Source organism: Podarcis raffonei, chromosome 1 (assembly GCF_027172205.1).
Source record: "Podarcis raffonei isolate rPodRaf1 chromosome 1, rPodRaf1.pri, whole genome shotgun sequence".
Lineage (NCBI taxonomy): Eukaryota > Metazoa > Chordata > Lepidosauria > Squamata > Lacertidae > Podarcis > Podarcis raffonei.
Genome location: NC_070602.1, coordinates 20,744,557 through 20,771,619, shown reverse-complemented (window position 1 = coordinate 20,771,619; position 27,063 = coordinate 20,744,557). Strand labels below are relative to the sequence as shown.

Sequence of the window (27,063 nt, the reverse complement as noted above, 5' to 3'; positions counted from 1 at the left end):
GCTAAAGGTGTCTGAGCAAACGTCACCTAATGGCAGGGCCGGCTGGTCGGTGACGAGCAAGTGCTATTAAAGAAGATGGATTTCCCTTGTGCTTCCCTGGGTTTGTAATTATGCTGGAGCGGTTAAGTGCCTTTTCCTTCCAATGGCAAAAGCAGCATCTCTGAGTCAAGGACTTAAATGACCTCTCCTCTTGCCCTTTCACCTTCTCCCAAATCCCAAGTCAATACCTGCAATCCCCTCCACAGTCCTTTCATACCTTGCCATTGGGCTAGAGAACACATGGCCCACTGGAGATTATTGGACTCCAACTCCCATTAGCCTTGGACAGTGTTGCCAGTAGCCAGGGATGATGGGAGTTGAAGTTCAGCATCATCTTGGAGTGCCACAAGTTCCCCACCCGTCCTATAAAGTAAGCCCTGGATTAACCCAATACAGTGGTACCTCTAGTTACGAACTTACTTCGTTCTGGAGGTCCGTTCTTAACCTGAAACTATTCTTAACTAGAGGCATGCTTTCGCTAATGGGGCCTCTTGCTGCTGCTGTGCCACTGGCACACGATTTCCGTTCTCATCCTGGGGCAAAGTTCTCAACTCAAGGTAACTCTTCCAGGTTATTGGAGTTTGTAACCTCAAGCGTTTGTAACCTGAGGCATTTAATAAATCGAGGTACCACTGTATGAGGCTCCCCCTGCTTGTTGTATACATACCTGCCAACTACAAGATGTTTAGGAATGCCCTCCTGTATATTCACCCAATTTGAGATCTGGTGATAAGGTCTACGTATCCCATTGTTCTTTTGTGCTTTATTTTGTAATGCCAAAATTGGCTTCTGAGTGGCTTGCAAGTTTAAAAACCAATAACACAAGCATTGAAGTATAAAAATCCACATTAACATACCCAATAAAACAATTTTACCAAAACATTAAAAGGTAAGCATCCATAATTAAAACATAAAAGGATCGTCATCCATGATCAGAACATGATTAGCATCCATGACTAGGTAAACATAAAGGGACCCCTGGCCATTAGCTCCAGTCATGGACGACTCGGGGGTTGTGGCACTCATCTCGCTTTATTGGCCAAGGTAGCCGGTGTACAGCTTCCGGGTCATGCAACCAGTATGACTAAGCTGCTTCTGGCGAACCAGAGGAGCGCATGGAAACGCCGTTTACCTTCCCACCACAGCAGTACCTATTTATCTACTTGCACTGGCGTGCTTCCGAACTGCTAGGTTGGCAGGAGCAGGGACCGAGCAACGGGAGCTCACCCTGTCGTGGGGATTCGAACCACCGACCTTCTGATCACCAAGCCCTAGGCTCTGTGGTTTAACCCACAGCGCCACCCACGTCCCAGCATCCATGATTACACTTCCATATTTCACAGGTGAAAACAGACACACCTTGGTGATGCCCTTAAGTCTCCTAGAATTATAGAATCACAGAATTGTAGGGTTGAAAGGGAACCCTACAACTGAGAGCCAGTGTGGTGTAGTGGTTAAGAGCGGTAGTCTCATAATCTGGGGAACCGGGTTCGCGTCCCCGCTCCTCCACATGCAGCTGCTGAGTGACCTTGGGCTAGTCACACTTCTTTGAAGTCTCTCAGCCCCACTCACCTCACAGAGTCTCTGTTTGTTGTGGGGGAGGAAGGGAAAGGAGATTGTTAGCCGCTTTGAGACTCCTTCGGGTAGTGATAAAGCGGGATATCAAATCCAAACCCAGGTGTCATCCAATGCTGGAATCACAGCTAAAGAATTTCTGGCAAATGGCCTTCCAACCTCTGTTCAAAAACCTCCAATGCAGTAGTGTCTACCACCTTCTAAGGCAGAGTTTCCCAAACTTGGGTGTCCAGCACTTGTCGGACTACAACTGCCACTATCCCTAGCTAGCAGGACCAGTGACCAGGGATGATGGGAACTGTAGTCCAAAACCAGCTGGAGATGCAAGCCTGGGAAACCCTGTTCTAAGGTATTCCTTTCCCCTCTCAAATACCTGTTACTGTCAGAAAGTTCTTCCTAATACAGAGCTTTCCAAACTGTGTGTCGCACACGTAGGTGTGTCAGCTGCAGAGTGCAGGTGTGTCGTGTGAACACTCCCTGCAATCCTCCTGGGGCTGGAAAGGAGTTAGTTGAACCTCGTTTGCTAGTAAAAACTGAATTACTGTGTTGCAAAATGATGCATGTCTAAAAAGCATGTCACCAACATGAAAAGTTTGGAAAGCTCTAGCCTAATGTATAGTCTCATTCCAAGGATCGCTGGCCAAGCCCTCCAGACACACCAAACACTTTGATGAAGACTGTATTCCAGTTGCTATATGCTAGGGTTGCCACATGTCTAGAATTTCCGGGACATAGCCGGAATACTGCAGTTGGAAGCAGTGTCCGGAGAGAAATTGCAGAAATGTCCATGAAAATCCTGACATGTGGTGATTTTGCCCAAAAAGCTCAACAAGTTTGGCAATATATGGCAACCCTACTATATGCTGTATTCATTCACTCCAAAGCAGCCTGCACCACCCCACTTGAAAAAGACTAGGGAATGCTATAATAGAAATATATAATTGTCCTCTAATATATCAACTCTAGTTTTAAATTAACCTCAACACACAAGGCCAGCCCAGGACATTTTGGGGCTGGAGGCAAAGGAAAAGAAGGCCTCCTATACACTGTTCCAACTGGGCAGGGGGTGGGGTGGGGCTTCTGAAGTTGATGGGCATTGCTATTAAAATGGTGTACATGTGCCATATCTTGTGATCAGTTATGTAGGGCAGGGCTTACTCACCCCCACCCCAATACTTTATTCAGGTTGACACTTCTGCAGGAAGGTACTTGAATAGTCCTTCATAACAGGTTGTGGGGCTGAACCTTAGGGCAGCAGACTGGCTGTGTGGCGTAAATAGCTCTGTCCTCCAACAGAGAATACCCCAGGAGCAGCTTTCAGGAGGAACAGCCAAGGCTACCAACTCTGATCACCACACTCCTTGATATTTGATGTCTGAGACAGCTACCTCAACCTGCCTAATGGTTTTCACCTGCCAATGGAAGTCAACTATGTTTTGGGAGCTCCCAGTCCGAGGCAGCAGCTTCACCCTGCCTAATGGCGCATAGGCACATAGGAAACTGCTTTGCTGGTCTGACTATTTGCCATTTAGCTGCCTCGCCAGCTTGCTGGTTCTCGGATCCTTATAACTAGAGGTGCTCTGACCCTGAGCTGTGGTCCTTTTTCAAGGGGCCATTTCATTACTGAGTGAAATGATTCTAGCCTGAATGCCTGTTGCTAAAAGTGGTTTAGGATAGGAGGCAAGACTGTATGTGAAAGAATCATATATATATGCTATTAAATCAACGAAGCTCCATTCATCATAGGTGATGAATTCTGACTTTGTGAATTTTGAATAGGCAGTTGCGACTCCATTGAGTTACTGCAGAGATTGGTTATGAAGAGTGTTTATGAATTGCTTTTACAGTTCTTTCTCACACAAAAAGTAGTTTTATGACAGCTTATGGCAAGAATTGATGCTGGATTCATGCAGCATGATTAGACCTTAAAATATTTTCACTGGGATTTGTTCACTAACGGTATATAATGAACCTTAATGTAATGAATTAGAAGGCTGTGTGGAGAAATTCTGCAGAAGTCTTATTCTCTCTCCCCTCCAATCTCCCCCGGCTTTTAAACTTGCAGTTTCTATTTTAAAGCAGCAAATCTCAGGTCGGCATTTTACAACCATGGCCCCAGCCCCCAGATGCTCTCACACCATAAAAAGCTGTGCACGTGTTGCTGGGCAGGAGAATCTCTCGTGCTGAATAAATGGATGTCAAGTCAACTTTGACAGAGGAGTGGGGAAGGAGCAGAGAACAGTGGTTCTGCCCCTCAAGCACGTGATTAGACCTCACAAAGCTAGATTTGATCACATACAATTTTGCTCCTATGGCCACAATCTGGGGATCCATTCGTAGAAATCTCAGTCACACCACGAATACAAAAGAAAGTTCTTCACACAGTGCATAGCTAAAATTGGATAGCTTTGAAAGATTAGAGAAATTCAGGGAAAATAAGGCTGCTCTGGTCCATGGGGTCACAAAGAGTCGGACATGACTAAACAACAAGGATATCAAAACTACTAGCCATGTGAGCTACGTTCCATCTCCAGGGTCAGAGCTGCTGGAAATCACAAGTCAGTAAGATTAGCTCACTGATGGCATTTTCCTCTTATTCTCGCTATTATCTACTGGGTAAGAGCCCATTAATTTAATGTGCAGTTTTGGAAAGAGCAGTAAGGCAACCTTGATCACTCAGCTACTAGCTCTTCACTTCCACACTACTAATGCTCAAGTGCAATGAAGACAGTTGGAGTGCTGTTGTTTTCAAAGTATATGACTCCATAAGATCTGAGTGTCAAGTTACGACTCCAAATACATTTTGTGAATATTTGAAAATAGATATCCCCCCTCCCAAACTGGTTTCAAACCAAGAAATGCAGTCACTTATATGATATCCTAGTCACTGTTGTGAGTTTTCATATATTTACATTTACACCTCCCCCCCCCCGAAATTGTAGTGAAAGGACCAACCTCACCCCATTCAGCCATGTTTAGGAAATAACTGGATGACCTCAGCACAGGCATTAGCTGTCAGTCTAACCAATCTCTCAAGTGTGTTGTGCAAATAAAATGGAGGAGGCAGAGAATTATGTACACTGCTCTAGGCTATTTGAAAGGCACGGTATCAATATTCATGTTAATACTAAGACTTCTACATTTACATGCATTACTGGAAGGACAGATCATGAAGCTGAGGCTCCAATACTTTGGCCACCTCATGAGAAGAGAAGACTCCCTGGAAAAGACCCTGATGTTGGGAAAGATGGAGGGCACAAGGAGAAGGGGACGACAGAGGACGAGATGGTTGGATAGTGTCTTCGAAGCTACCAGCATGAGTTTGACCAAACTGCGGGAGGCAGTGGAAGACAGAAGTGCCTGGCGTGCTCTGGTCCATGGGGTCACAAAGAGTCGGACACGACTAAACGACTAAACAACAACAAAACACAAAAATGAACAGACCATAACTTTATTGGAGATATATTCAGCTACAATTATTACAAAAAAATCTATTAAAGGTAATTGTGATCCATAAGGTGCAGACTGCAAATTTCTGCAGCATGATTACAGTATGAATGAATTACATTTTATGTCCCTTAGACAGCTGCAGCATGTGATGGGAAATATTTTATTGTCCATCAAATTATGTTATTCATTCTACTTGATTTTAACCATCTTTACAGTCAAACTATTTACAATAAAAAAGCCTGCAATTTTCAATGCTTGTTCAACTTCTGTTTCTCTAGATAACTTGCTGCTGTAGTAAAACTGAGTGCATCAATCATATCAATTTAAACAGTCTGTGGTTATCCAAATTAAACATATGCAAGTGGGGAAGCTATAAAAGGACTTAGGAAATAAAACTGATAGATTAATGTTGAGTTACTCTTGGAAGTTGCAATTAACGGTTTTGGGCTGGATCAAAACTAAGATAGTTGAACTTAAGTTCCACTGAAAGCAATGGATCAAGCTAGTCATAAGTCTCACTGATATCTATGGGAACTAAGTTCAACTCACTTAGTCTAGATCCAACCCTTTGTATTCTACCTGACTTTATGGATATCTGTTATCAGACTTCTGCTGGTGAAAATGTAGGTTTCAGTTACATTTCATGGTTGTAAAGTCTTAAGGATTTAAAGACACAGTCTTATAAATATTAACACATCTTCGCTTCACTGAAAGTGAAAATATTTGCCATTAATAGTGTAGCGTTGCCCTAGGTTCAGTCTCTTTAATTACTCACACATAGCTAATTCCATTACATTCAATGAGGAAGGTAGAACAGCGCATGGCTAAAATATTGTCAAATAACTTTTTTTTTCAATTAGAAAAGGCTGTGACTTTGGGGACTGCCAGTTTATGCCACTTGCAGATGTGGCCTTACCCCTTACAGGACTTCTCACAGTTCAATCTGGTTAAAAATTCTGCCCTCTGGACTTGACTAGATGATACCTACAGATAGATCCCTTCATATTCAAAATGAATGTATGCATGTTCAGTGAATTTACAGCAAGGCAGGGCAAGGGAAGGGGAGCTCGAAAGAGTCAATTTTAAATATTAACCGTTTCACAAGACAGTAAAAGGATGGCAAAAAGAGACACTGCTAGGACCCTGATAGTCCCTGGGCAGTGTTCTGCTTGTGCAGTGTGGATCTCACGCCTCCTTTTTGCAGCCCTTTGCATCCACTGAAAAGATAGGGGAGGGACAGGGACTGGGACTGGTGGCCAGCCAAATGCCAATGGTCAAAGAATGGGAATTGTAATGGGAATTGTAACCCAGCAACATCCAAAGGTCATAGGCTCCCCATGTCTGGGTTAATGGATCTCCAGAAGGAAATGGGACAAGGTGTGGGTAGCTGCATCTGGGAGAGAAGACTCATTGGAAATTGGAGAACACCCCCTCCCTTCCCACTTGCAGAAGCACCTTCCAGTCATGCAAGGGGCTCTCTGGATCCTAGACCAAAGTCTTTCTTCCTTAAAATATAGAAAAAGTTACAGACAAAAAACCAACAAATAGCCTATTTCCATTGTGCAATTTAAGTGACACATTGCAGGTATTCTAATCATCTTTTTTTTCAAATTCAGTAAATCAAAGCAGCAGCAAGGCCCAAACCACATTAATTCCTCTAATTAATTATCTTTCTCCTTGAAATGAGGTAAAGCACGGTACCAAGTGCAATGCTTATTTGTGCTACATGAACAGAACAGCACAAAACAAAGCCATAACAAAAATAATAATGCAGCATAGTTAGGAGGACTGTTTTAAGTATACAGTGTAACAGAACACACAAACACACACACAAATCCAAAATTAGGTTCATGCCAATTAACCCCTCTGCTGTCTACATGAGGGGTCTGTGTGATACATTGTGAAGACAGGCTTGCAACAGTCCATTTCCTCTCATGCTTGTAGCATGTCAAGGGATTTCGATCCCAACCTTCAAAGGGTGAGATTTAGGTCTAAATAGCATACATTTTCCAATACTCCAACTGTACTAAAAAGGGGACGTGGGTAAAGCAGTTGCACAGCATGGAAACTAGTGTGTTTTTGCATTCTAACAGCATTATGTAATATTTGAATTAAATCATACAGCAAAAAGGTTGTTGCATTAAACACGCACACACACAAACAGCAGCAGGACCTACATTTACCATTGGCCCCTACTCAATATTTTCAGTTTCAGTTCATTAGCTTTCTTCAACAGGGAGGCATTGAATACTTCTGATTAGAGAGTGTAATTATTCCTATTGCCATCAGGCTACACTCTTAACCTTTGAAATTATCCAAGTATGAAACATTTATGTGAAGCATTTGCTATCTTTCAGTCTCATGAGATTGGTTCTGATTTTACATATGGCATTTCACAAAAAGAAAAGAAAAACCAAAGCTTATATATTTGATTGGGATAATACATGCCCTTTTTTTGAATTACAGAAACTTGCGAGTTTTTAAATGCTGATCTGGGCATCAGCAAAGAAAACTATCAACATTAGTAGCTATTATTTACTAGAGCTGCAAAATCCTTGCTTTGGGCTGCAATTGTAGATTTAACAGTGTTTATTAATAAACTACCTATGCATGAATAGAATTTAGATAGTAATCCTCAATCCACTTACCACTGAAAAGTCTTGTTAAACTCTGTTTGTAAGAATACTTTTACAGCACCTCAGATTAGTGGTTTGAGGACTACAACTTTACCTAAACCTTGTAACAAATGTCACAATACAAAGCTAAATTTCGGGAATACTATGCATGTAGTGGGCATTTTCACAGACATTTTCACAGCAGCTGCTCATACTGAAGCTGAAAAGGGCCCACTGGAATCAGCTGGAATCACCTGAAAGGTGTTTCTCTGTGCCATCCTGGACCCAGGTAGGTTAGTACTGCCTAGAAGTCAAAGGCAGGAATATCAATAGGTTCACAGGAAGTTTTAACCTCTGCGTTCCCATGAGCAGTCTCCAGGTACAGTTTTGCCAAGCTAAGAAGCAGAGACAGACAGAAGACCACGCATACCACATGCAGACAGGTTGAACTCAGTTAAACATCTCTGTGTGTGCATATAATCACTCCCCAAAAGTTTGATCTGTAGGCAGCCATTCATGGAAAAAGCAGGATGCGGCCCTGGGTGCTAGCAAGGAGAAACACCCTTCAGGTGAGCTTAACAGACCCTTCTCCTGTACTGGCATACCGGACCCAGATGGGATGTTTGAAAGCTGACCAATATCAATAGGGTTATTGGTGGCTGCCTAGGGTGGAGGAAGCACACTTTGTAAGACTCATCTTCCAAAGGCCACTTCAGCTGAAGCAAATAGGTCTACCTTATAGTGACAAATGACCCCGTGGCTCCCTGGCATACCTCCTAAAGAGGTGTGTTGGTTGACAAATGCTGCTGGAGCGAGTGGTAAATTTATTGTGGTGGACAACTTTAGGAAGTCACAAGCCAGGGAAATGCCAGCCTTAATCTGCTTTGCCCGGGTTGAGGGCAGAAAAGATAACAACAAGGAGTCTTTTTATGTTTGAGTCTGAGAGATGTAGCGCTTTAAGGCATCTTAGGGAGTGCCACATCTTGGGGAGGAGTGAGGAGCTGCAGAAAATAGGCAGAATGACCTCTTGGTATCAGTAGAAGGTCAAGTTGGCTTTTGGGATGAAGAAGGGATCCACGTGTCTGGGAAGGTGCACAAATGTTTGGCCAATGAAGCCACTAGTCTTGTCAATAGAGACTTGGGTGTCTTGCAAGGCTCCAGAAAATACTTGGATGCCCAACATTTGGACACAGTGGACCTGCTTCCCATAACTTTGCCCAACACTACTTTTGATTCATTCATACGGAGACTTGAGTGCAAATCAGGGTAGTCATGACATACAAGGGCAGGCCGCAGTGCCATAAGTAGAGCAGACCCAGGCCCTGGCTGTTGTGCAACAGGTGCTGCAGTAGGCTGCTGCTGAATAGGTTAAGTTGGGGGAAAAGAAATTTGCAATTTCTGCTAACAAAAATTGCATGTCGTTAGTTAATTGTAGCTGCATGAATAGGGAAAATTATTTGACTCAATAGCTAGGGAGTTTAATCAGAGAGGGAAAACCTGGGAAAATCAACAGTGGGAGGGGTAGAATCCATTGCAGAAGATATTTTTCTTCAGAATAAAAATGATTTTAACAATCAAACCTCTCTCACACACAGACAACACAAGTTGTAAGAGAAAAATAAAGCTATCTGAGGTAGCCATGGTGAGCTAAAAACTAGGATGCTGAACTCTGACTAGGACTTGGGCAGATGAGAATATCCCCCATGGAACACAAAAAGCAATCAGTGAAAAATACAAACAGATCAAAGCATGCAAGAAGAAAGGAAATTAGAAGGATCCTGGCCAAGTACACAGTACAAAAAGAGCAAGTAAAGAAATAAGCAGGTGAAAGTAGAAAATGCAAGCCTGAAGCAGAGGAGAAATCAGAGACCTTCCTAAGCTGCTGCTCTCGAGGAACGTATTTGAAGACCGATTCCAGGAACAGTTAAAACATCCTGTGACTCTAATGACATTCCCGTCTTCGAGCTCTAGGCAGCACTAACCTACCTGGATCCAGTGTGCCAGCACGGAAGAACGGTCATTTTCCAAACTGAAAATGAGGCTTGCTTCCTCATCCGGGGGGGGGGGGGTGTCTGCAGCAAAAAAACAAAGAAACTTTTGAGCCATGTGTGTAGTTCATCCTTGCACATGAGCTTGTCTTTTAATCCTACCATGACATTTTACTTGCTCACTGTGACTGAAGTCACACAAAAATCTTTCATTTCACTGTCACCGTTAGAAAGATTTGTTAAACTAAATTCTGTATTTCAGAAAAAGTTTAATGTCTTCTACCACTAAGGTATGATCCTTCTCTTTTAGAAAGGTAAGCCAGATGTTTTCCCCTCTAAATTTTGAATGCACATGTGTGAGGAAGGGGGGTGTCTTTAACACAGAACACAGTATTATCTGTAATTTAACACATAAAACAGCATCAAGAGCAGACCACTGTGCTGGAAAACATTAAAAAAAACTTGCTCAGCTCTCTCAAACTTCAAGCATAATTAATGGGGTAAAATTGCAGCAAACCTCTATTGATATTGGTGGGAGTGCAAGACGACCCACAGCTTTTTAAACAAGGTAAAATTAAGAGGTATTATAGTTACAGTGCAAAAATTAAAATTTCAAGCATAATACATACACATAGCACCAAAAACAAACAAAAATGCATGCAAAAGGGAAAAAGGACACAAAAAGAACAAAGAAGAACTGAGGTATTTAAGTGAAGGGTGGCTACAAATATCTAAAGAAACTTAGGCATAGCCTAAAAAGTATGCTTTCATATCAACTGAAACAACAATAATGAGCTAGTTATTTTAAGGTAAGGGACCTAAATCACAGATGTATCAAAAGTATGGCAATTTCTCTCACACAACAACTTCCATGGCATTTAACAGCACAGCTTTGGTAGGTGAAATATGCATGCAATTCTGAAAAGTACAGTAAGAAATTTACGTGGAAATCGCTCTTAAAGGTGTAAAGGTGCTCCGTTTGTTAAATATGTATCCAATATAAAATCTGCAGCATATTTTAGGTGCGATATGTCAAAAGTTCTTTTTAAAGCAACAGTTTACACTGTGCAGTTAGCTATTATTACAAAGTTCCAATGCTGGAAGCAATGCCTGCAATCCACCAATAAAATCTCTTGCACAAGTCCCTTGAAGGGAAAGGAGGTTCCACAAGAGTGATGGACTGTGCTCAGTCTCGGTTTCTGTAACAATGGAAATCAGCGAGAGACTTTTCTGTTTGCAATAACAAAGAAGATCTGTACTAACCATTTCCTCTGAATTGTTAAAAAATAACCTCACTACATATATATGAATACGATTTCTATTACAGTCCTGTAATAAGTTAGGTCACAGCTAAACTAACATGTTGTACTGTAAATATGGAGCTTCATCATTGTAAAATGCGTTCTAAAAATGAAGGGAATGTAATACAGTTTGCTCCAAGGAGTTCAGAAATGAAAGGTTGCATTAGTGAGGGCTTATGTACTTTTAAGGCAAGAACCTTTTGATGCAAGACTATGCGGCATCAGTTTTAAAATCTATCTGATGCCAGACATTTCAATTTAAACCTGTCCCTAACAAACAAGTGCAATAATGATTGGGAATGCCATCTTAATGCAAAGATGGCATGGAAAGAACAAGGACAATACTGGCACACTTAATCCTTACACCAAATCATCCGGTGCAGTTTATAAACTGCTTCGTGACTGGCACTAGTGCACAGATTTGAGGAATTTCAAGATTACTATATATATATACATATATATATATAAATCTAGTAACTGCAATAGGCATAAGCTCCCTGGCCTTTAAACACTAAGCAAAGCTGTACTGACAAAGTAAACCAAAGATACCTGACAACAATTATTTTGAACACTTGCTAAATGTCATCATTAAAGCACTCTTGTGATTAAACAAAGCAGAAGTGAGGAAAGAAGACAAGATTGTGTTTGCGCAAAAAAACCCTATAACTACATTTCGTTCCAAAATTATGTGTACATGTTAAATGTTGTTAGCTATTTGTTATCAAACTTTAAATGCTGTCTTCAGTTTGTTCCTCTCAACATATATCTTTTAAATTTCTCTATTGAGTGTGTGGTTGTTGTTGTTGTTTTTAAGAGGTGTCTCAGCTATTTGGAACCTGAGGTTGATTTGCTTTGAGGCTTCGTAGAGCTCTTCTTGCTGCAGCAGATTTGGCGATCCGATAGCTTCTTCCAACACCTTTGAACTTTCCCTTTCCTACAACTTCCACAGTTACTCTGACCTTTCCATCGTAGGTTCTTTCCGCAGGACTGCGTGAGTGGAGGGGGAAGCAGGAAAAACAGAAATAAACACATATGCCAATTAAAACAAAGATACTCAAAGTGGAATCAATTCCGGAAGAATAACCATGTTAATCTGAAACAGTGTACGGTCCCGTGAAACACAATTTATTGCAACATGAGCTTTTGTAGAAGCAACAGCCTACTGCAGGGATGCATGAAGTATAAAGACATTGTACATATACACACATGCATCCAATGGGAGGAAACAAAAGCCCTTCACATACTTTAAATGGAAGCAAAAGTGTAGTTGGAAGTTCGTTACTGTTTTTCCTCAGTTTTGAGATTTCTTTTCCAGAAGAGTATGTCATTAAAATTATTACAAGGACACTGGGTGGCATCCAGCTAAGCAGTTCTACTAGCAGACACACTTCTAACTGTGCAGCAGAACATCCCACTCCTTCTCCCCTCCGGTCCCTAAATCTGCTCCAAAGTACTGGAGGAAACCCTAGAACACATTAAAGGGGTGCACAGCAAGAGGAGGAGGTCCACTGTTAGGCCAAAAAAAAAAAAAAAAAAAAAGCTTGTGCCAGCAGAGCTGTTTAGCTAGACATCACATATTACTATTAACTCAATTTCTTACCTGCCCTTCAATATAAGGTCACAAACAATTTTAAAATGCAGCAATTTTAAAATACAGGGTTTTTTTTAATAATACAAATATAATTCCTATTATACAGTAAAACACAATTATAATCCATTGCAAGGTGCATGACTTCAGGAATATTTTACAGAAATATTAAGCAGATTAATTCTTACCTAAATTTAGCTGTCTCTGGCTCCATTTCCAGCAGCTCTCGTACTGGGGAACGGGGCACATTTGCAGAGAATTTCTCTGTGATTAAAAACAACAACAACAACATGTTTGTAAACCCTATTAACGACAAACAATGAATTACTGAACATTTCTTCCGAGAGCTCCAATGTTACCTATTAATGGCCTCATCATTGGATAGTACACTTGCCAAACCATTTCAAGAGACATTCCACTATCCATGTAAATGGCACCAGCGAGTGACTCAAATATATCCCCCATGGCCTTTGGTACTTCTATGTCCTCCTCTTTTTCTTCATCTTCTTCAGATCTTCGGAGCTAAAGCAAATACCAAAACAAAACTGTGTTACAAAATTGTTGCAAATTTTCAATTAAAAAGGATTTATTCACTCAGAACTGCAAATTTTCAACTTCTAGACGAGCAAGAATGGGTTAAACAAAAGTCTGACATTAAACTGGTATTAAGCTAGCTTCGATATCTAGTCCTCCTTCTGTGTGCTATTCAAGTTCCTTGAGATCAGCCTTCTTTTTCTTAAAAGTTTTCTGTTCTTACAGCTGTGAAGAAATGTTTGAGCGATGCCTGTTAAAAAGTCTGAGAAGCAAGATGGTGACTAAGATATCAGTGAGTGGGAATAGGCTTCAGTGTCCCCCATTCCCAACTAAAAAAACCTCCAAGAATTATATGCAAAATTGCAGCATTATGCAAAAGAGAAATGGTGTAAATATGCTCCATTTAAGTAATTTATACTGGTCTCAGAACTCTGTTTTCATTGGCACAGAATTTGAACTACTTGACCACAAAGTTTAATTTTTAAAAAAAATATGCAACACACAGCCCTGGTCATAGGGTCAGTAGTTCACAATAATTCTGAAGTAGTGTGACAAAAGTCCTTGCTTGTATGCGGCACAGACAAGGATGAAATTTAGAATGCAGCCAGAATCCGATAACTAGTTGCTGTTCACAATGTCCTATTCAGTAGAAAGCCTCTACTTGATCTTGCCATGTTGTGCTAGATGTTTAAATTCTTCAATATAAACTCACACTAAAATGAACTTCAACACACACAAATGATTTTCCGGTGCCACTAACCTCGGAATCCATTCCTTGCATTTCATTTTTTTCCATCTGAAACTGCACAAAGTCATCAATAACATGAAACAGCTCGGGAGAGACAGCTTTGAAGTATTTGTGGTAGTCGTACTTTACAGCCAATGAGGCAAAGATGGTATTGTTAACAAGAGCAGATCGCAGGTCTGTTAGAACTCCAGGAGAGTGCTGCCGTGGGTCTTCGTAAAGGTGCTTGGTTATGAGGTAGTCCAAAATTGCATCTCCCAGGAATTCCAACCGCTGGTAACAATCTTAACACACAAGGGTTGAGGGATTGGCAAGAAATAGATAGCAATATAATTAACAATCCTCCCAGATAATCTGCATCTCTTCAGGCATGTAAGCTTAATGCAAAAAGGGGATTTTTCACATGACTTACCAGTAATGGTGTTGTAATGATAGGAGGCATGAGTAAATGCCTGAAGTAGATAAGCCTTATTCTTAAAACTGTAGCTAATTTTCTTCTCGAAGTTTTCAAAGCCAGATATAAGGTGATGTAAGGTTCGCTCAGCATCTGGATGATCAAACATACATCTTGGAGGAATCTTTAAACAGCCATACATCAAGTCTTTATACAGAGAAGACTCTTGATTGGCTAGAGAGGCAGAAACACAGATTGCTGAAGAATGTTTCTGCTGGTGGTTAAAATGCTCTCTGTAGGAATACAGAGCACTCTCCCAATCAGTTTTCTTAATAACCGGAAGCACTTTTAGCCCCAGTGAACAGAGGAAAAGCTGGGCAGCTCTTTCACCGCAGCTGGTCAGATAGCAGCCCAGAAGGGCTTCCACACAGTCTGCAATGCTTTTGTCAGCAATGCATTGTTCTGTATGTAAGTCATAGGAGATGGACTGTTTTCCAGCATCAATACCACAATTTTCCTCTGATGGATTCCAGAAACCCACTACAAAGTCATCCTCTTCAACAGCCTTGCTAGGGTCTAGATAGCACATTGCATCCCAGGAGCTGTAATCAAAATCATCAAAATCTGATGCAAACTGGACATTAGTCAAGGTTGATTTTTTGGGTGCTTTCCATTCATAACTGTTATCAGTGGGTGAAAATGGGGAAAGGGATATTTTCTTCACAAATGCTCCAGAACCCATTAACATATTGTCAATGAATTTGATATGCTCCTGATCGTATTCCATAAAGTCATCCTCAAAGTCAGCTTCCTCCTTGGGTACTCGCCACATTAAGTCGTCGTCATCGTCATCATCATAATCATCATCAAGTTTTCCATTAGACATCAATCCCTCTTTTGCCTGAAAGTAGGGGAAAAATAAAACAGGAAGGGCCACTTAGTTTAATTACAAAAATAATTCCAGAGCATCACAATAAAATGCATATGGACAGTATTAACTATGCCTTTCTTTCTTTCTTTCTTTCTTTCTTTCTTTCTTTCTTTCTCTCCTACATTAGATTTAATACATTCTTATTTATGCTGTCTAAGAACTATAGATGCCTGAACCACCTAGAAACAATGCTAGGCACTGGGAGACACTGTTCTACAGTGGTTTCAGTCCTTTTTGGAAAGTTTGTCTCAGAATGTGGCACAGCAAAACTATAGAGAAAACAAAAATCTCTATTATCTTGGACTACTGCTACTGATATTGTGCTTAAGCAGAAAAATGTCAATTTCTCACTTTAGTAAATAGAGCTTTTTGCAAATCAGTGAGAAGCCGATTTGCTCAGCATGAATGAAACCAGTTTAGACTATTGTTGAATTATATCTATAAACAGATGCAAGAGCTGTAGACCAAATATTTTAAGCAGGGGTTGACACTGATGTAAACAATTACTCGGATAGTACTGAAACACCATGCTAGGAATTTGATAGCTTGGTAAATGCCATAGGTTTAAAGAAAGTTTTAGCTTTCAGATACATATTATATTTGGGGTGGGGGGGATCACAACAAATTGTGATTTTTTTTAGTTTTAATACATAACATTTTGGATATTCTTCCAACACATTGTTTTTCAATTATGATTTAGGACAAGAATGATACTGTATTCAAATCTGCAAAGTAAACGAAGCTAAGACTGAAATACATCCAAACAGAAACAAGCCACATTGATACAATCAAGCCATTTCCTTTCCAATGCTCTCTCGTTTTTACAATAGAGTAAGAAGAGACAATGAGGGACATCCAATTGTGCCTGTGTACCAGTAATATGAATGGACAATTGAACATTGGGTTTTCTCATCCCTGCAGTCCCTTGTATGCCTCCCAAATCTGCTTTGGACGGTTAGGTGACCTGAGCAATAGGCCTGGGCAACATATCAATAAAAGGTAAAGGTAAAGGACCCCTGGACGGTTAAGTCCAGTCAGCTATGGGGTTGCAGCGCTCATCTCACTTTCAGGCCGAGGGAGCCAGTGTTTGTCCGCAGACAGCTTTTCGGCTCATGTCTAGCATGACTAAACTGCTACTGGCACAAAGGAATATTGGACTTTTTCGTCAACACAGTGTGCGCAGCGACTGGAGCATAGAAATAAAAGGCTGTCTGCATATCTTTGCTTATTTTTATTTTCAAAAACGTAACAGTCAAAAGCTGCAAGCTATCACCAGTCCTCACCAGCAGCTTACAAAACATTTGATCAACTTAAATACAATTTCAAATAATCAATTACCCTATCACATCCCTTCCTGCATCCGGTGCAGAAAGTAACTCCCCTTTCTAATTAGGGAAAAAGTCAAGAGACCACAGGTGTGCAGCTAAGTAGGTCAAACTGCAAACATACACCTGTGAGCTTCAATTAACCAACCCCGTTCCTGCGTAGCATCATTGACCACTTTAAGATAAAGAAAAACCAACATGAAACACTGTGACGGAAACCAGAGTGCAGGGAAACACCGTTTACCTTCCTGCCACAGCAGTACCTATTTATCTACTTGCACTGGTTGGCAGGAGCTGGGACAGAGCAACGGGAGCTCACTCCGCTGCAGGGATTCGAACCACCGACCTTTTGATCGGCGAGCCCAAAGAGGCTCAGTGCTTTAGACCACAGCGCCAGGATTGGTATGAGGAGCAGACCACGATGTCAGCTTCACTGAGTAGTATATCACTGGTGAAACTGCCACTGCTCCTAAGTCCCTCTGCTAGCAACTTCCTCCAGTGAGCGTTGCTAGCAGAGGGACTCAGGACAGGAGCAGTGGCGGTTTCACCAGCAATATATCTGCCCTCATACTGCGTAGAGAGAGAAAAAAGCTGCATTGGTGAGGTGCCGATACAGCTTGTTCCTCCCTCTGCATCTTTTAACTGGTCGGCTGAGGAGTATGCGGTTGCTGCCCCCTTCAGCTGAGCAGTTAAAGGATCCCCCAGCCCGGCGCTGGCTCCCCCACAAGTGGGAAGAGCACCGGGGACGGGGAGCCCTCCCCACCCTCGGCAGAGCCGCAAAAAGGATCCCCGCTGCTCTCTCCTCTCATCCACGAGCGGGAAGAGCACTGGGGATGGCTCAGCTGGGCATCAGGAACCCTCACCACAGGATCCTGACTGCAATAGTGAGGCAAGAGGACAAGTTTTCTTATGGATCAGTAACTGGTTAAAGAACATTTTCACAATGGAGGGAATCAGTGGATTATCACAATGATCTTTACTAGGGTTAGTGTTATTTTAACGTGCTCATGAGCAATGAGGAGTCGTGTGAGTGCTGAGATGGTCAAGTTTGTGGATGACACCAAACTATTCAGGAGGTGAAAACTGAAGAGTTCCAAAGAGCCCTTCCAAACAATCCATACATTCAAAGACGATCAAGTTTAATGTAAGTGTAGAATGACTCCCATCTTGCAGCAAAAACATCAACTGACAGGACCTTAAAAGGCTGTGACTATGAAAGAGATGCTATGTCTTGATGGATGAAGAAGATGCCAATGTAGAAAATAGTGACAGGGAAAATAATAATGTTAGGGTTCAATTTTAGCATCGTCACATTTGAAATATACCAAGCATAGCCTGATACTGTTGGACTACAACTCCCATCACCCCTTACCATTGGCCAAGATGACATCACACACACACACACACACACACAGAGAGAGAGAGAGAGAGAGAGAGAGAGAGAGAGAGAGAGAGAAATACAGTTCTTATTTGACAAGCTCAGAATTCCCAGATTTTTATTTTATTATTATTGCAGAGTGAGTGAACAAGACTCAGATGGACAGGACAGCTTCTTCCCTTTTTTCCTGAGGAATTCCCATGATCAGTGCATTCAATCTATACAGCTAGAGTGTAATGGATTCCCTGTGTGCTAGTGCTTGTCCTATCCATATACCTTCAAGTTGTTTGCAGAAGCATCCCCCCACCTTCATGCCCCCCTCTCAATTCGTGTACCCTCCCTTTCTATAACAGCTCACGTGCTGCTAAGAGATTATAACATACAAACTATATTACATGTTACGTGCGCGAATTATATCATTAAAACCATTCTATTTTAAGAGCATAATAAAATAATACTGTTTGAAGTGAGTATACTTGAAATGTTTTACTCTACAATAAATATTTCACAGTGCAAACATTAACAGTCTTTCAGTGTGCCCTCTGGTGGCTCTGTAGTCAAAATATGAATTTCAGAAAACTGATGAGCTCAAATAAAGCATTATTTGCTTTTTCTAATCAAAATATTAACTTTTTATGGAGGAAAGCTAATCATAAAGCAAAGGACCACTGTAGCCCCCCCCCCATATTGAGCTGTTTTATATAAATAATGAAAAAGAAATAATAAAATAGAAACAGGGCTATTATTCAGGAAGTTATATTACCAATGAATCAGCAGAAGTCTAGCAATCTTTCTAGCAATTTGACATCTGATTATTTTTACCAGTCAATATTCTTTACTCAACAGTGAAACAACTCATAGTACTAGACACATCTGGACTTTGTTCAAACACTATCTGTGTCAGTGTTTCCTGTAAATTGAGCGACGGCTTCAGAACCCCAGTAAATCCCACTATGCAGTGAGTTTTGGCAAAGCAAGACAAATATTAGTTCAGATCTATGTTTTTGATCCTTAATGAAGATTTAATGAATGTTAACGAGCTAACAGTCCCATTGCAAAATGCCAGCAAGATGACACCCCACTCTGAGAGCACTACAAGTAAAACCTTTACTTTTGTACTCCCTGGGATAAACACACCAGCCACAACATAATGCAAGTCGCATATGAACCAAGCATATGAAAAGATAAATGTAGACTCACAGTTTTCCTTACATCCCCTCTTGGAAGGAGAAGAGGATTGCTTAGGTCCAGTAAACAACATGCAACTCTGTACATGCAGTCTTACAAACATTTCCATGCATATTTATATATCTGTAGAAGCAGATAATTACTGCTCCTGAGAGGAGGGGAGAAGCATGTGAACCTGAGGATACTGGCTGGTAGTTCATGTAACACCAAACCATGGTCAGGGCTACATCTGAACCACCTTGTGTTCGACATTGCAGCAAGTGCATGGGGCAGAGAAGGGTTCTTAAAAGACAACCCTCTGCAGTGAAACATATTAAAAGCTGCATACACACATCTTTAACCCAGACAATCTTGCTCTTCTGGTCACATGAGGCTAGAATTGCTGAAAACACATTCTTTATCAATTTCCATAATAGGTGCTAGCACCAAGGTAAAAAGGCCATCTAGATTTTTAAAAACCCTTATTTTTCATGAGTATTCATGTTCATTCATAGCAAAGAGATAAATGTTCCTGAGGGACATTAAGAGTTTCCTAACAGCAGGCCAAGGAAAATATTAACAGTATATTTTCACTGCAAGTATTTCTGTTCTTTTCCACTTTATTAGTGAACCAATTTCCACAAATTGCCCTTTGTTAGTCTTCCAACATGACTTTGCTCTCTATTTTTATTAATTAAAGCAGTGGTTTAAGAGGAGTTAAACACAAAGATGTAATAGGTGATATTCTGCTGAAGTATGATAAGAAGCAGAAACCCCATTTGCCTGTTTCACTTGTAATGATATACTTATACACCAAGACATTCAATTTTACATGTATTTCAACAAAGGCTTACCATTTCATCTTTTTCCCATTTGTCTGTATTACTCTTGTCTTGGTTTACTATGTAACCAGGAGGAAGCCAGTTGACAGGCGGGTCAAAAATAGATACCACCATGCGACTAGGAAGCCCTTTCTTTTTTCCAAGACGATACAAGTTACAATTGCTGACCTTTAAAGAAAAAGAATTTATCATAATCTATAGGCAATCAATAATTCTGAGAACACAGTAAACACAAACTTTGATTTAAAACTTCCATTTATAAGCTTAATTTTGTGGTAAATTTCCCCCATATAAATACACACCCACACCCACCCCTACATAATTGTTATCCAACTATGCCCAGATATGGGCTGTTACCTACTATTCATGGTTTATCCAAAAAAAGTTAATATACAGTCCGTGTGAAGGACAAGGAATTAGGACAAAACAAAGCTGCTCTTAAGTTTAGGGTGACATGATATAAGACAAAATCCCATGCTCCTAATATTTGCATTGTATCTTTTATTGAAATCAGGAACAGTAAGCTATCATGTTTCACACTCGATTCAAAAAGAAACACTCTTGGTGAACAAGGATATTTTAGAAATGGGAAAAGTTGAGGAAAGGGCAGCCAAAACGATCAAGGGGGGAGCAATTTACCCATGAGGGTTTACAGCATCTGGAGATTTTTAGCTTAGGGAAAAAGAAGGAGAGTAAGGGACACGACTGAGGTGTGTGAAATTATGTATGGTGTGGAGAAAGTGGATAGGTAAGTCTATTTCCCTCTCTAGTTCTAATCTAAGAATTTGGGCAATCCCTAATCATGCAAATCACTGTGTGAAGTGCTTCTGCAGATTGGGGTGAGCAGCGGGGGGGGGGAGTTTAAAGGGAGGGAGAGTTGTTCAGGTGTGGGGAAAGGTCAGCTGCCCCTAGTCAGATATATTCAGCCATCCCTTCTCAGTGATGATAAAGCTGCTTGCCTTTAGAAATCCCTATTAATTTATACTAGCATTGGTTATGCAACATCAAAAGCTGCCTTGTGGAGTCAGACCACTGGGTCTATCTAGTTAAATACTGTCTACACTGACTGGCAGCTGATCTCCAGGTTTTTGTCTCTCCCAAGGTAGAAATGCTAGGGATTGAAATGTAGGAATTTTTGCATGCAAAGCAAGTGTTCTTCCATTGAGCTATGGTCCTTCCACACAGCATATTTCTATCCTGCCCTTCATCCCAGGATCACAGGGTGGTTTGTAATATAAAACCACAAAAATACATAAATCATGCTAACAAACAAATAAATTCAGAGGCTAAAGTTCTTAAGAAAACTGTGCATTACAGTGCTACTGGCATACCCATCCATTTCCATCCTCTATGTGGACTTATTATTTTTGGAACAGTTAAGGATCATGGAAGCATTACTCACTTTTTTGCTTCTCATATATGACAGGCGTCCCTCATGAGCATCAGGGTAAGTGCAAAACAAGTATGTAGTGATGGCATGCTTTAGAAATGAATCACCAAGCATTTCAAGACGCTCCAGATTAAATCCATCGCTAGCATTTGAGAGAGTCAAAGCCTGAAGAATGAGACCAGGGTTTGGGCCAAGGGTTTTTGAGGAGTATCCCTTGGAAGGGCTTGTTACAGAATCCATTCTTTCCTTTGAAAGATCACAAGCATCTGAAGCACTGGTGTTCAGGGCCATTCTGGGACATCCATCTGAGGTAGATTTGTTAGCATTTCCATCAAGATATTTATTACTCAGTAGAGTACATTCATTGCTGGGCTTGAGCTGGTTCTCACTGTTGTATAAATTCTGAATAGGATACGAGGTAGTTGGTTGTACAGGTATTTCCTGCCTGGAGTAATTTAGCTGATTTCCTTGGCAAAAGTCTCGGCTAGCTAAGTCAAAATTGCCGTTGGCAAGATTTTTATTGTAAGAAACACCATTAACTGTTGCCAGTTCTACCGAGACGTCATTTTGGAGTTTACTAGGTGACTCAATCAATGTTCTGTTGCTCACAGACATTTGGTCATGCTTATCTGCAGAAGAGGTTTTATTAGCACCTTGATATGCAGCATTTTCAGGGACTACAATTGCGCTGTGCTTAAAATAATTTTCATTCTCTGCTACAGAAGAGCTAGAAGCAGAGATGAAGGATTTGCTGTCAATAGACTTTTTCCACCCAAAGTCCAGGTTAGGATATCTGTAAAATAAATTAACTGATTAATCATGCAGATAGATGCTGATGTGATTATTATTTTTTACTGTAAATGTTAATTATCTGAAAGCGTTTTCATTGATTTTGTTTTTAGTGATAATGTTAACTGTTCTTGTAAACAGTTTAGAGGTTTTATGACAATCAAGCAGTATATAAATTTTGTTAACTAAATAAATAAGGCACAGGGCCACAACATTGGTGCTTTCCATCTACCTACAACAATCACACACCCAAATAGCCCAAACGGAAAACTGCTTTGGGAACTCACATTCCAAGTCAGCTCCTGAACAGGAATTGAGCCACTCCTAGTAGCAAAAGAGGAAGATCCCACTCATAGGAGCCAACTTCTAGGGGCTAATGACCCTCCCCCCCATAAAATATTTGAGGAGGGCAGACCCCCGCAAAGTTGATGGGCATTGCAATTCAAATGGTGTGTGTATGCTGCATCTTGTGATTATGTGGGGCAGGGCTTACCTCCCCCCCACCCCAATTTTTTATTCAAGTTGGCACCCCTGATCCTGCTGTAACACTTCATTATGCTGGTCAGTGGCCATAGTATAACAGTTTGATATCTACATTTTTTGATAGATGCTGATTATAAAATCCAAAGAACCACAAGTGGAACAATATAGCTGCTTGCACTGTTCTACAAATACGTGAGGCACATGCTACTATAAGAATTCTGAAACTAAGTGCCTAAGTTAGTTCCCTGCCACCCAATTCCTTTTCCTTCTGCCATGCCTTTTAGATGGATGATAAAGCCTGGGATTAGGAATAGTCTTTTTATTGATCCTGGTAAGCTGCTCTGGAATACTTTTTTGATGGATGCATGGGATAAAAATCCTTCAAAAACACAACTACAGAGGAAGAGTTTGCATAGTGCTATAAGAGGCATGCTATATAATACATCTCATGCTTGCGCATGGAGAGCATTATGTTTGAATTTAGCTTCAATTATTGCACAACATATTAGGTGTGAAGTGTATTAATAACCCTTCCAAGAACAGAAGATGGTTTCTACATATGGAAGGCACACCTTTGGCAAATGAGAAGCTACCAGAGGACATAGCAATGGCAAAATATCAGACTACTATGCAACATAACTTTATACAGATAAACTATAGTATTCCAATACCTGAAATCTGAAGGAAGTGACTTAACTCCTACACCAGCATCAATGGCGGTTTGGGATCTGAGTTCCTCGGCTGTCAAAAGGCAGTGAAGACGATAAAGAATGCTGGGGAGGCAAACTGCTTTTCTCCACAGCGATGCTGGAATAGGATGGATAGCACAGAGTTCTGGAACCAGAATCTTTAAGAAAGAATAAAATTTGCCTTTAGTCTCTCGATATTTCAGAGCACAGGTTGCAACCCACCGTTCGAGGGCCTGATTTCCCACCAAGGTTTTTTTCCTACCCCCTTCCCCAAGACCAAACTAATTTTGACAACAGCAGCCAAAAGGGAAAGGAAAAAAGGGAGAATATACAGCACTGGGAAGGATAAAAGCCCAACACCTTGATAGAGTTGCAGACTCCCACCCCACCCTCCACTCATCAGATCGAACATTTGATGAGTTTGGAGTGGGAAACAGCCTCTCTTCAGATTATCTAAGTGGAGGAGTGCATACCTTGGCTGGGGGGGGGGGGGAGGCGGGACGTGCGAAAGCATGCGTGAGATGCAGCTTCCAGAGGGTTGGAGCGAAAGTGACCAAAAGTGGTTAGTCAGCCCATTTTAGGGTACTAAAGAGATGCTGAACACCATAAAATAGGAAATTCATCATTACCTGCTTGTTCTGTAGACTTTCCCACTTAGCTTTCCTCTTCTCAGCACTACTCAATGGGAGAGCTTTCCCCTTCTGATTCAGATGACGAGGAGTCAAAAGATTAAGTCTAAAGAGAAAATGGGAAGGGCTGTTCTTTAAAATATGCAGTATAACTTTGCATTTCACCCTGGAAGGTGGTGCGAGGAAAAGCTTGATTAAAAGATGTTAAAACCAGGAATGTGGGAAAATAATATTAGATATGTTACCAGACTTAAGAGAAATTATTTTTGTTTCCCTTGAAATTCCCCAGATGTTTCTCCTGAGCAGGAACCACCAAATGCATTTCAGGCAAAAAGTAATTTCAATTTTATTTAACAAGTGGGGCCTGCAGCAAAATATTGCAGCACGGAGAGCAGCTGTTCTGGATTCCAAGCGTTACATTCTATTCTTCCCCTTCCCATTTTCCAGCCCATCTCTCTCTCTCCCCACCCTCTCTCAAACATATGGCATTCTGCAGCCAATTTATTCCACTTCTGCAAACCTTGGGAGATCCCACGTTGACTATATTGAAACAATACAAAGTAGAACTATTTTAAGCTATCAAAACCCTCTTTACCTTGAAGACGTGTGGTCCACATCCAGCAATGGCTGGTTGAGATTGGTCAGGTCAAGGTTATACTTGGTTTTATAATATTCAGCAAAAGTTTCATATTCTGGGGAAGGAAATTTGCTCAGTGGAGTAAGATCTGTGTAGACATCAGCAACATAAAATCGATGAGGCTGATCAAAATTTCGATACCTAGACAGAAGCAGATATTTGGGTTGCAATGTCAAATGTTCTGCTGAACAGGTTCCCTAACATGACCTGAAGTTACACATTAGAAAAGAAGTCCTATTATGCAACCACAAGCAAGTCCAAAATAAAATGTAAGTTATTTCCATTAATGCTGAGTGGAATGACTGGATTTATAAAAATAGTTAAGCACTGGCCAGGACACAAAGGGCTACTCTGGGCACATCCAGTAATCTGTGCCAATGAGAATTTTATTGGTTTTAATTTAATTTTATTATTTCATTAACCATATTATTTTTTACTTGTAGACTCTCCTGCATATCAGGAGGTGAGCTCCTGTAAGCCAGGGTTACGCATCTTTAACCGTGTTTATATCTATGAAATATTAGCAGCTGACAAATACTGGTTTCTCTCTCACACACAGTATAATCACCTTGGAATGATAACTGCATCCTGGTAATCTTCTAATTTGAAAATAAAAGGTGTCTCTTTTGTATACTGTGTACTGGGAATGCCTGTACGTGCTTCAGATTTTTCAATATCTTCCATAAATTTAAAATCAATGTCCAAAGTGCTGGAGCCATCAACTTGAAAGAAAGAAAAATTATTTGTTTTAGCTGTCAAAACAGATTTTTTTAAAAAAACAACCCCCCTTGTGTACATTCCCAAACATCATCCATTTACCTATTGTAGCATAACCTACTAAGTCTTAATGCTGCAATAGATCTGTTAGTATCACAGGACTCTTGCTGAACTATAGTTGTAATCCACAGCATCTGGAGGGCATTCTGCAGCCCACAACTTCTAAGAGAGCACCAAGCTGGTTATCCCTGCTATAACCATTACCCTTTTCTCAAACTGTGAATCTAAAATAAACAGAACAATTCACTGGATACAAAGAAGAATGAATAGAAATTAGCCAATGCAAACATATGCACAAGATTCTGCACAGGAGTGCCTGAAGTGATGTAAGGGGTAGCTTCTACAACAGTTCTAAATATCCTGTTTTTAAGTGCAAGTGGAAGAACAAAGCTGGATTTATTTCATTTTTCTTGTACAATGCCCCTCACTTGAGCAGAAAACCCCTTCTGCATGCAGATGGATCCAACCCATTGTATATACATATAAAAAACCCTAGTTGTGGAATTCCCTACCTTTAGAGGTGTGCCAAGTACCTTCACTATACAGCTTTCAATGAACTCTCAAAACATACTTCTTTACCCTGTCCTTTGATACCTGAGGTGTGTGTTTTCAAGACCCACCCAATTCCTCTGAGTATAATTTGTTTTAACTGTTTTTAATATTGATTTTTAAATTTCCATGGGATCTTCTGGGATGCATAATGACAAAAAGGATAATAGCAAATTAATATTTGCAACAGTCTTCTCCTCACCAACATTAAGAGGTAGAACACAATAGGCTGAATCAGCATCGGTAGGTCTGAATTCTAGTGCAGGTTTCTCAAGCCGAAGAATGTGAGAGAAAATGTACTGGTGAAGTCTTGTGATCAACTCAAGCATTTGTAAAGACAAAGTGAATCCTGATTTCTTTAGCTCAATAGATATGGTCACTTCTCCCGAGCGGGTATACACAGGAAAGTGAGGAATCTGAGTGAAGAAAGGGGGGGGGAGAGACAAGTCAATATGAGATTGTTCCAACAAAGAACTGGCCAAAGTGCTAATGTGCAACTATTTATGCATAGTTTTTCTACCTGAAGACAAGTGGGGAGAGAACTGATGGACAGAAATGTCTCTCCAAGCATCTCTAAATTCAAATGGATTATGGAAGGTATGTGTGGCTTTGAGATTTTGGGGAAAACTTTTTTTTTTAATTGCTTGGCATATCACTTGGTAGGGCTATGCCCTGGCTACCTAATGGACCAGCCTCCACTGACTTTAATCATGAAGTAGGAGAAATGAAGAGTGGAAATAATGCAACAAGCTAAAATACCAAAATTCATTGAGCACCATTAATTGCTTGTAGTCATGTTTCAAAGGTATCCTCTCAGCTAACAATATAAACTAAATAGGTTGGGGGTGGGGAGGCTCAGTAGAGCATACCTATAAATCCACCACCTGGAATGTGGGTGGCTCTGTGGTCTAAACCACTGAGCCTCTTGGGCTTGCCGATCGGAAGGTCAGCAGTTTGAATCTGTGCAATGGGATGAGCTCCTGTTGCTCTGTCCCAGCTTCTGCCAACCTAGCAGTTTGAAAGCACACCAGTGCAAGTAGATAAATAGGTACCACTGCAGAGGGAAGGTAAACGGCGTTTCCGTGCACTCTGCCACTCGTCATGGTGTCTTGTTGTGCAAAAACGGTTTAGTCATGCTGGCCACATGACCTGGAAAACTGTCTGTGGACAAATACTAGCTCCCTTGGTCTGAAAAGCGAGATGAGCACCACACCCCAGTCGCCTTTGACTGGACTTAACCATCCAGGG

At 40.9% G+C, this 27,063-nt stretch overlaps 1 protein-coding gene across 2 annotated transcripts in view; it reads right to left on the bottom strand.

Annotated features, from left to right (window-relative positions):
* Positions 1-11,731: 11,731 nt before the first annotated feature.
* The window catches only part of DICER1 (dicer 1, ribonuclease III), a 46,135-nt gene continuing 30,803 nt past the window's right edge, over positions 11,732-27,063 (bottom strand). The window contains exons 18-29 of one of the 2 annotated variants that reach the window (XM_053375788.1): positions 26,018-26,231; positions 25,058-25,211; positions 24,448-24,630; positions 23,853-23,958; positions 23,206-23,381; positions 21,275-22,055; positions 19,885-20,040; positions 14,248-15,130; positions 13,851-14,119; positions 12,916-13,078; positions 12,745-12,820; positions 11,732-11,955 (exon numbers count right to left, since the gene is read on the bottom strand). In XM_053375788.1, the coding sequence (XP_053231763.1) occupies positions 11,790-11,955; positions 12,745-12,820; positions 12,916-13,078; positions 13,851-14,119; positions 14,248-15,130; positions 19,885-20,040; positions 21,275-22,055; positions 23,206-23,381; positions 23,853-23,958; positions 24,448-24,630; positions 25,058-25,211; positions 26,018-26,231 (3,327 nt within the window). In that variant the 3' untranslated portion in view covers positions 11,732-11,789. Of the gene's footprint in view, positions 11,956-12,744; positions 12,821-12,915; positions 13,079-13,850; positions 14,120-14,247; positions 15,131-19,884; positions 20,041-21,274; positions 22,056-23,205; positions 23,382-23,852; positions 23,959-24,447; positions 24,631-25,057; positions 25,212-26,017; positions 26,232-27,063 lie in introns of those variants that run through there. The other variant, XR_008328802.1, reaches the window with a different exon arrangement.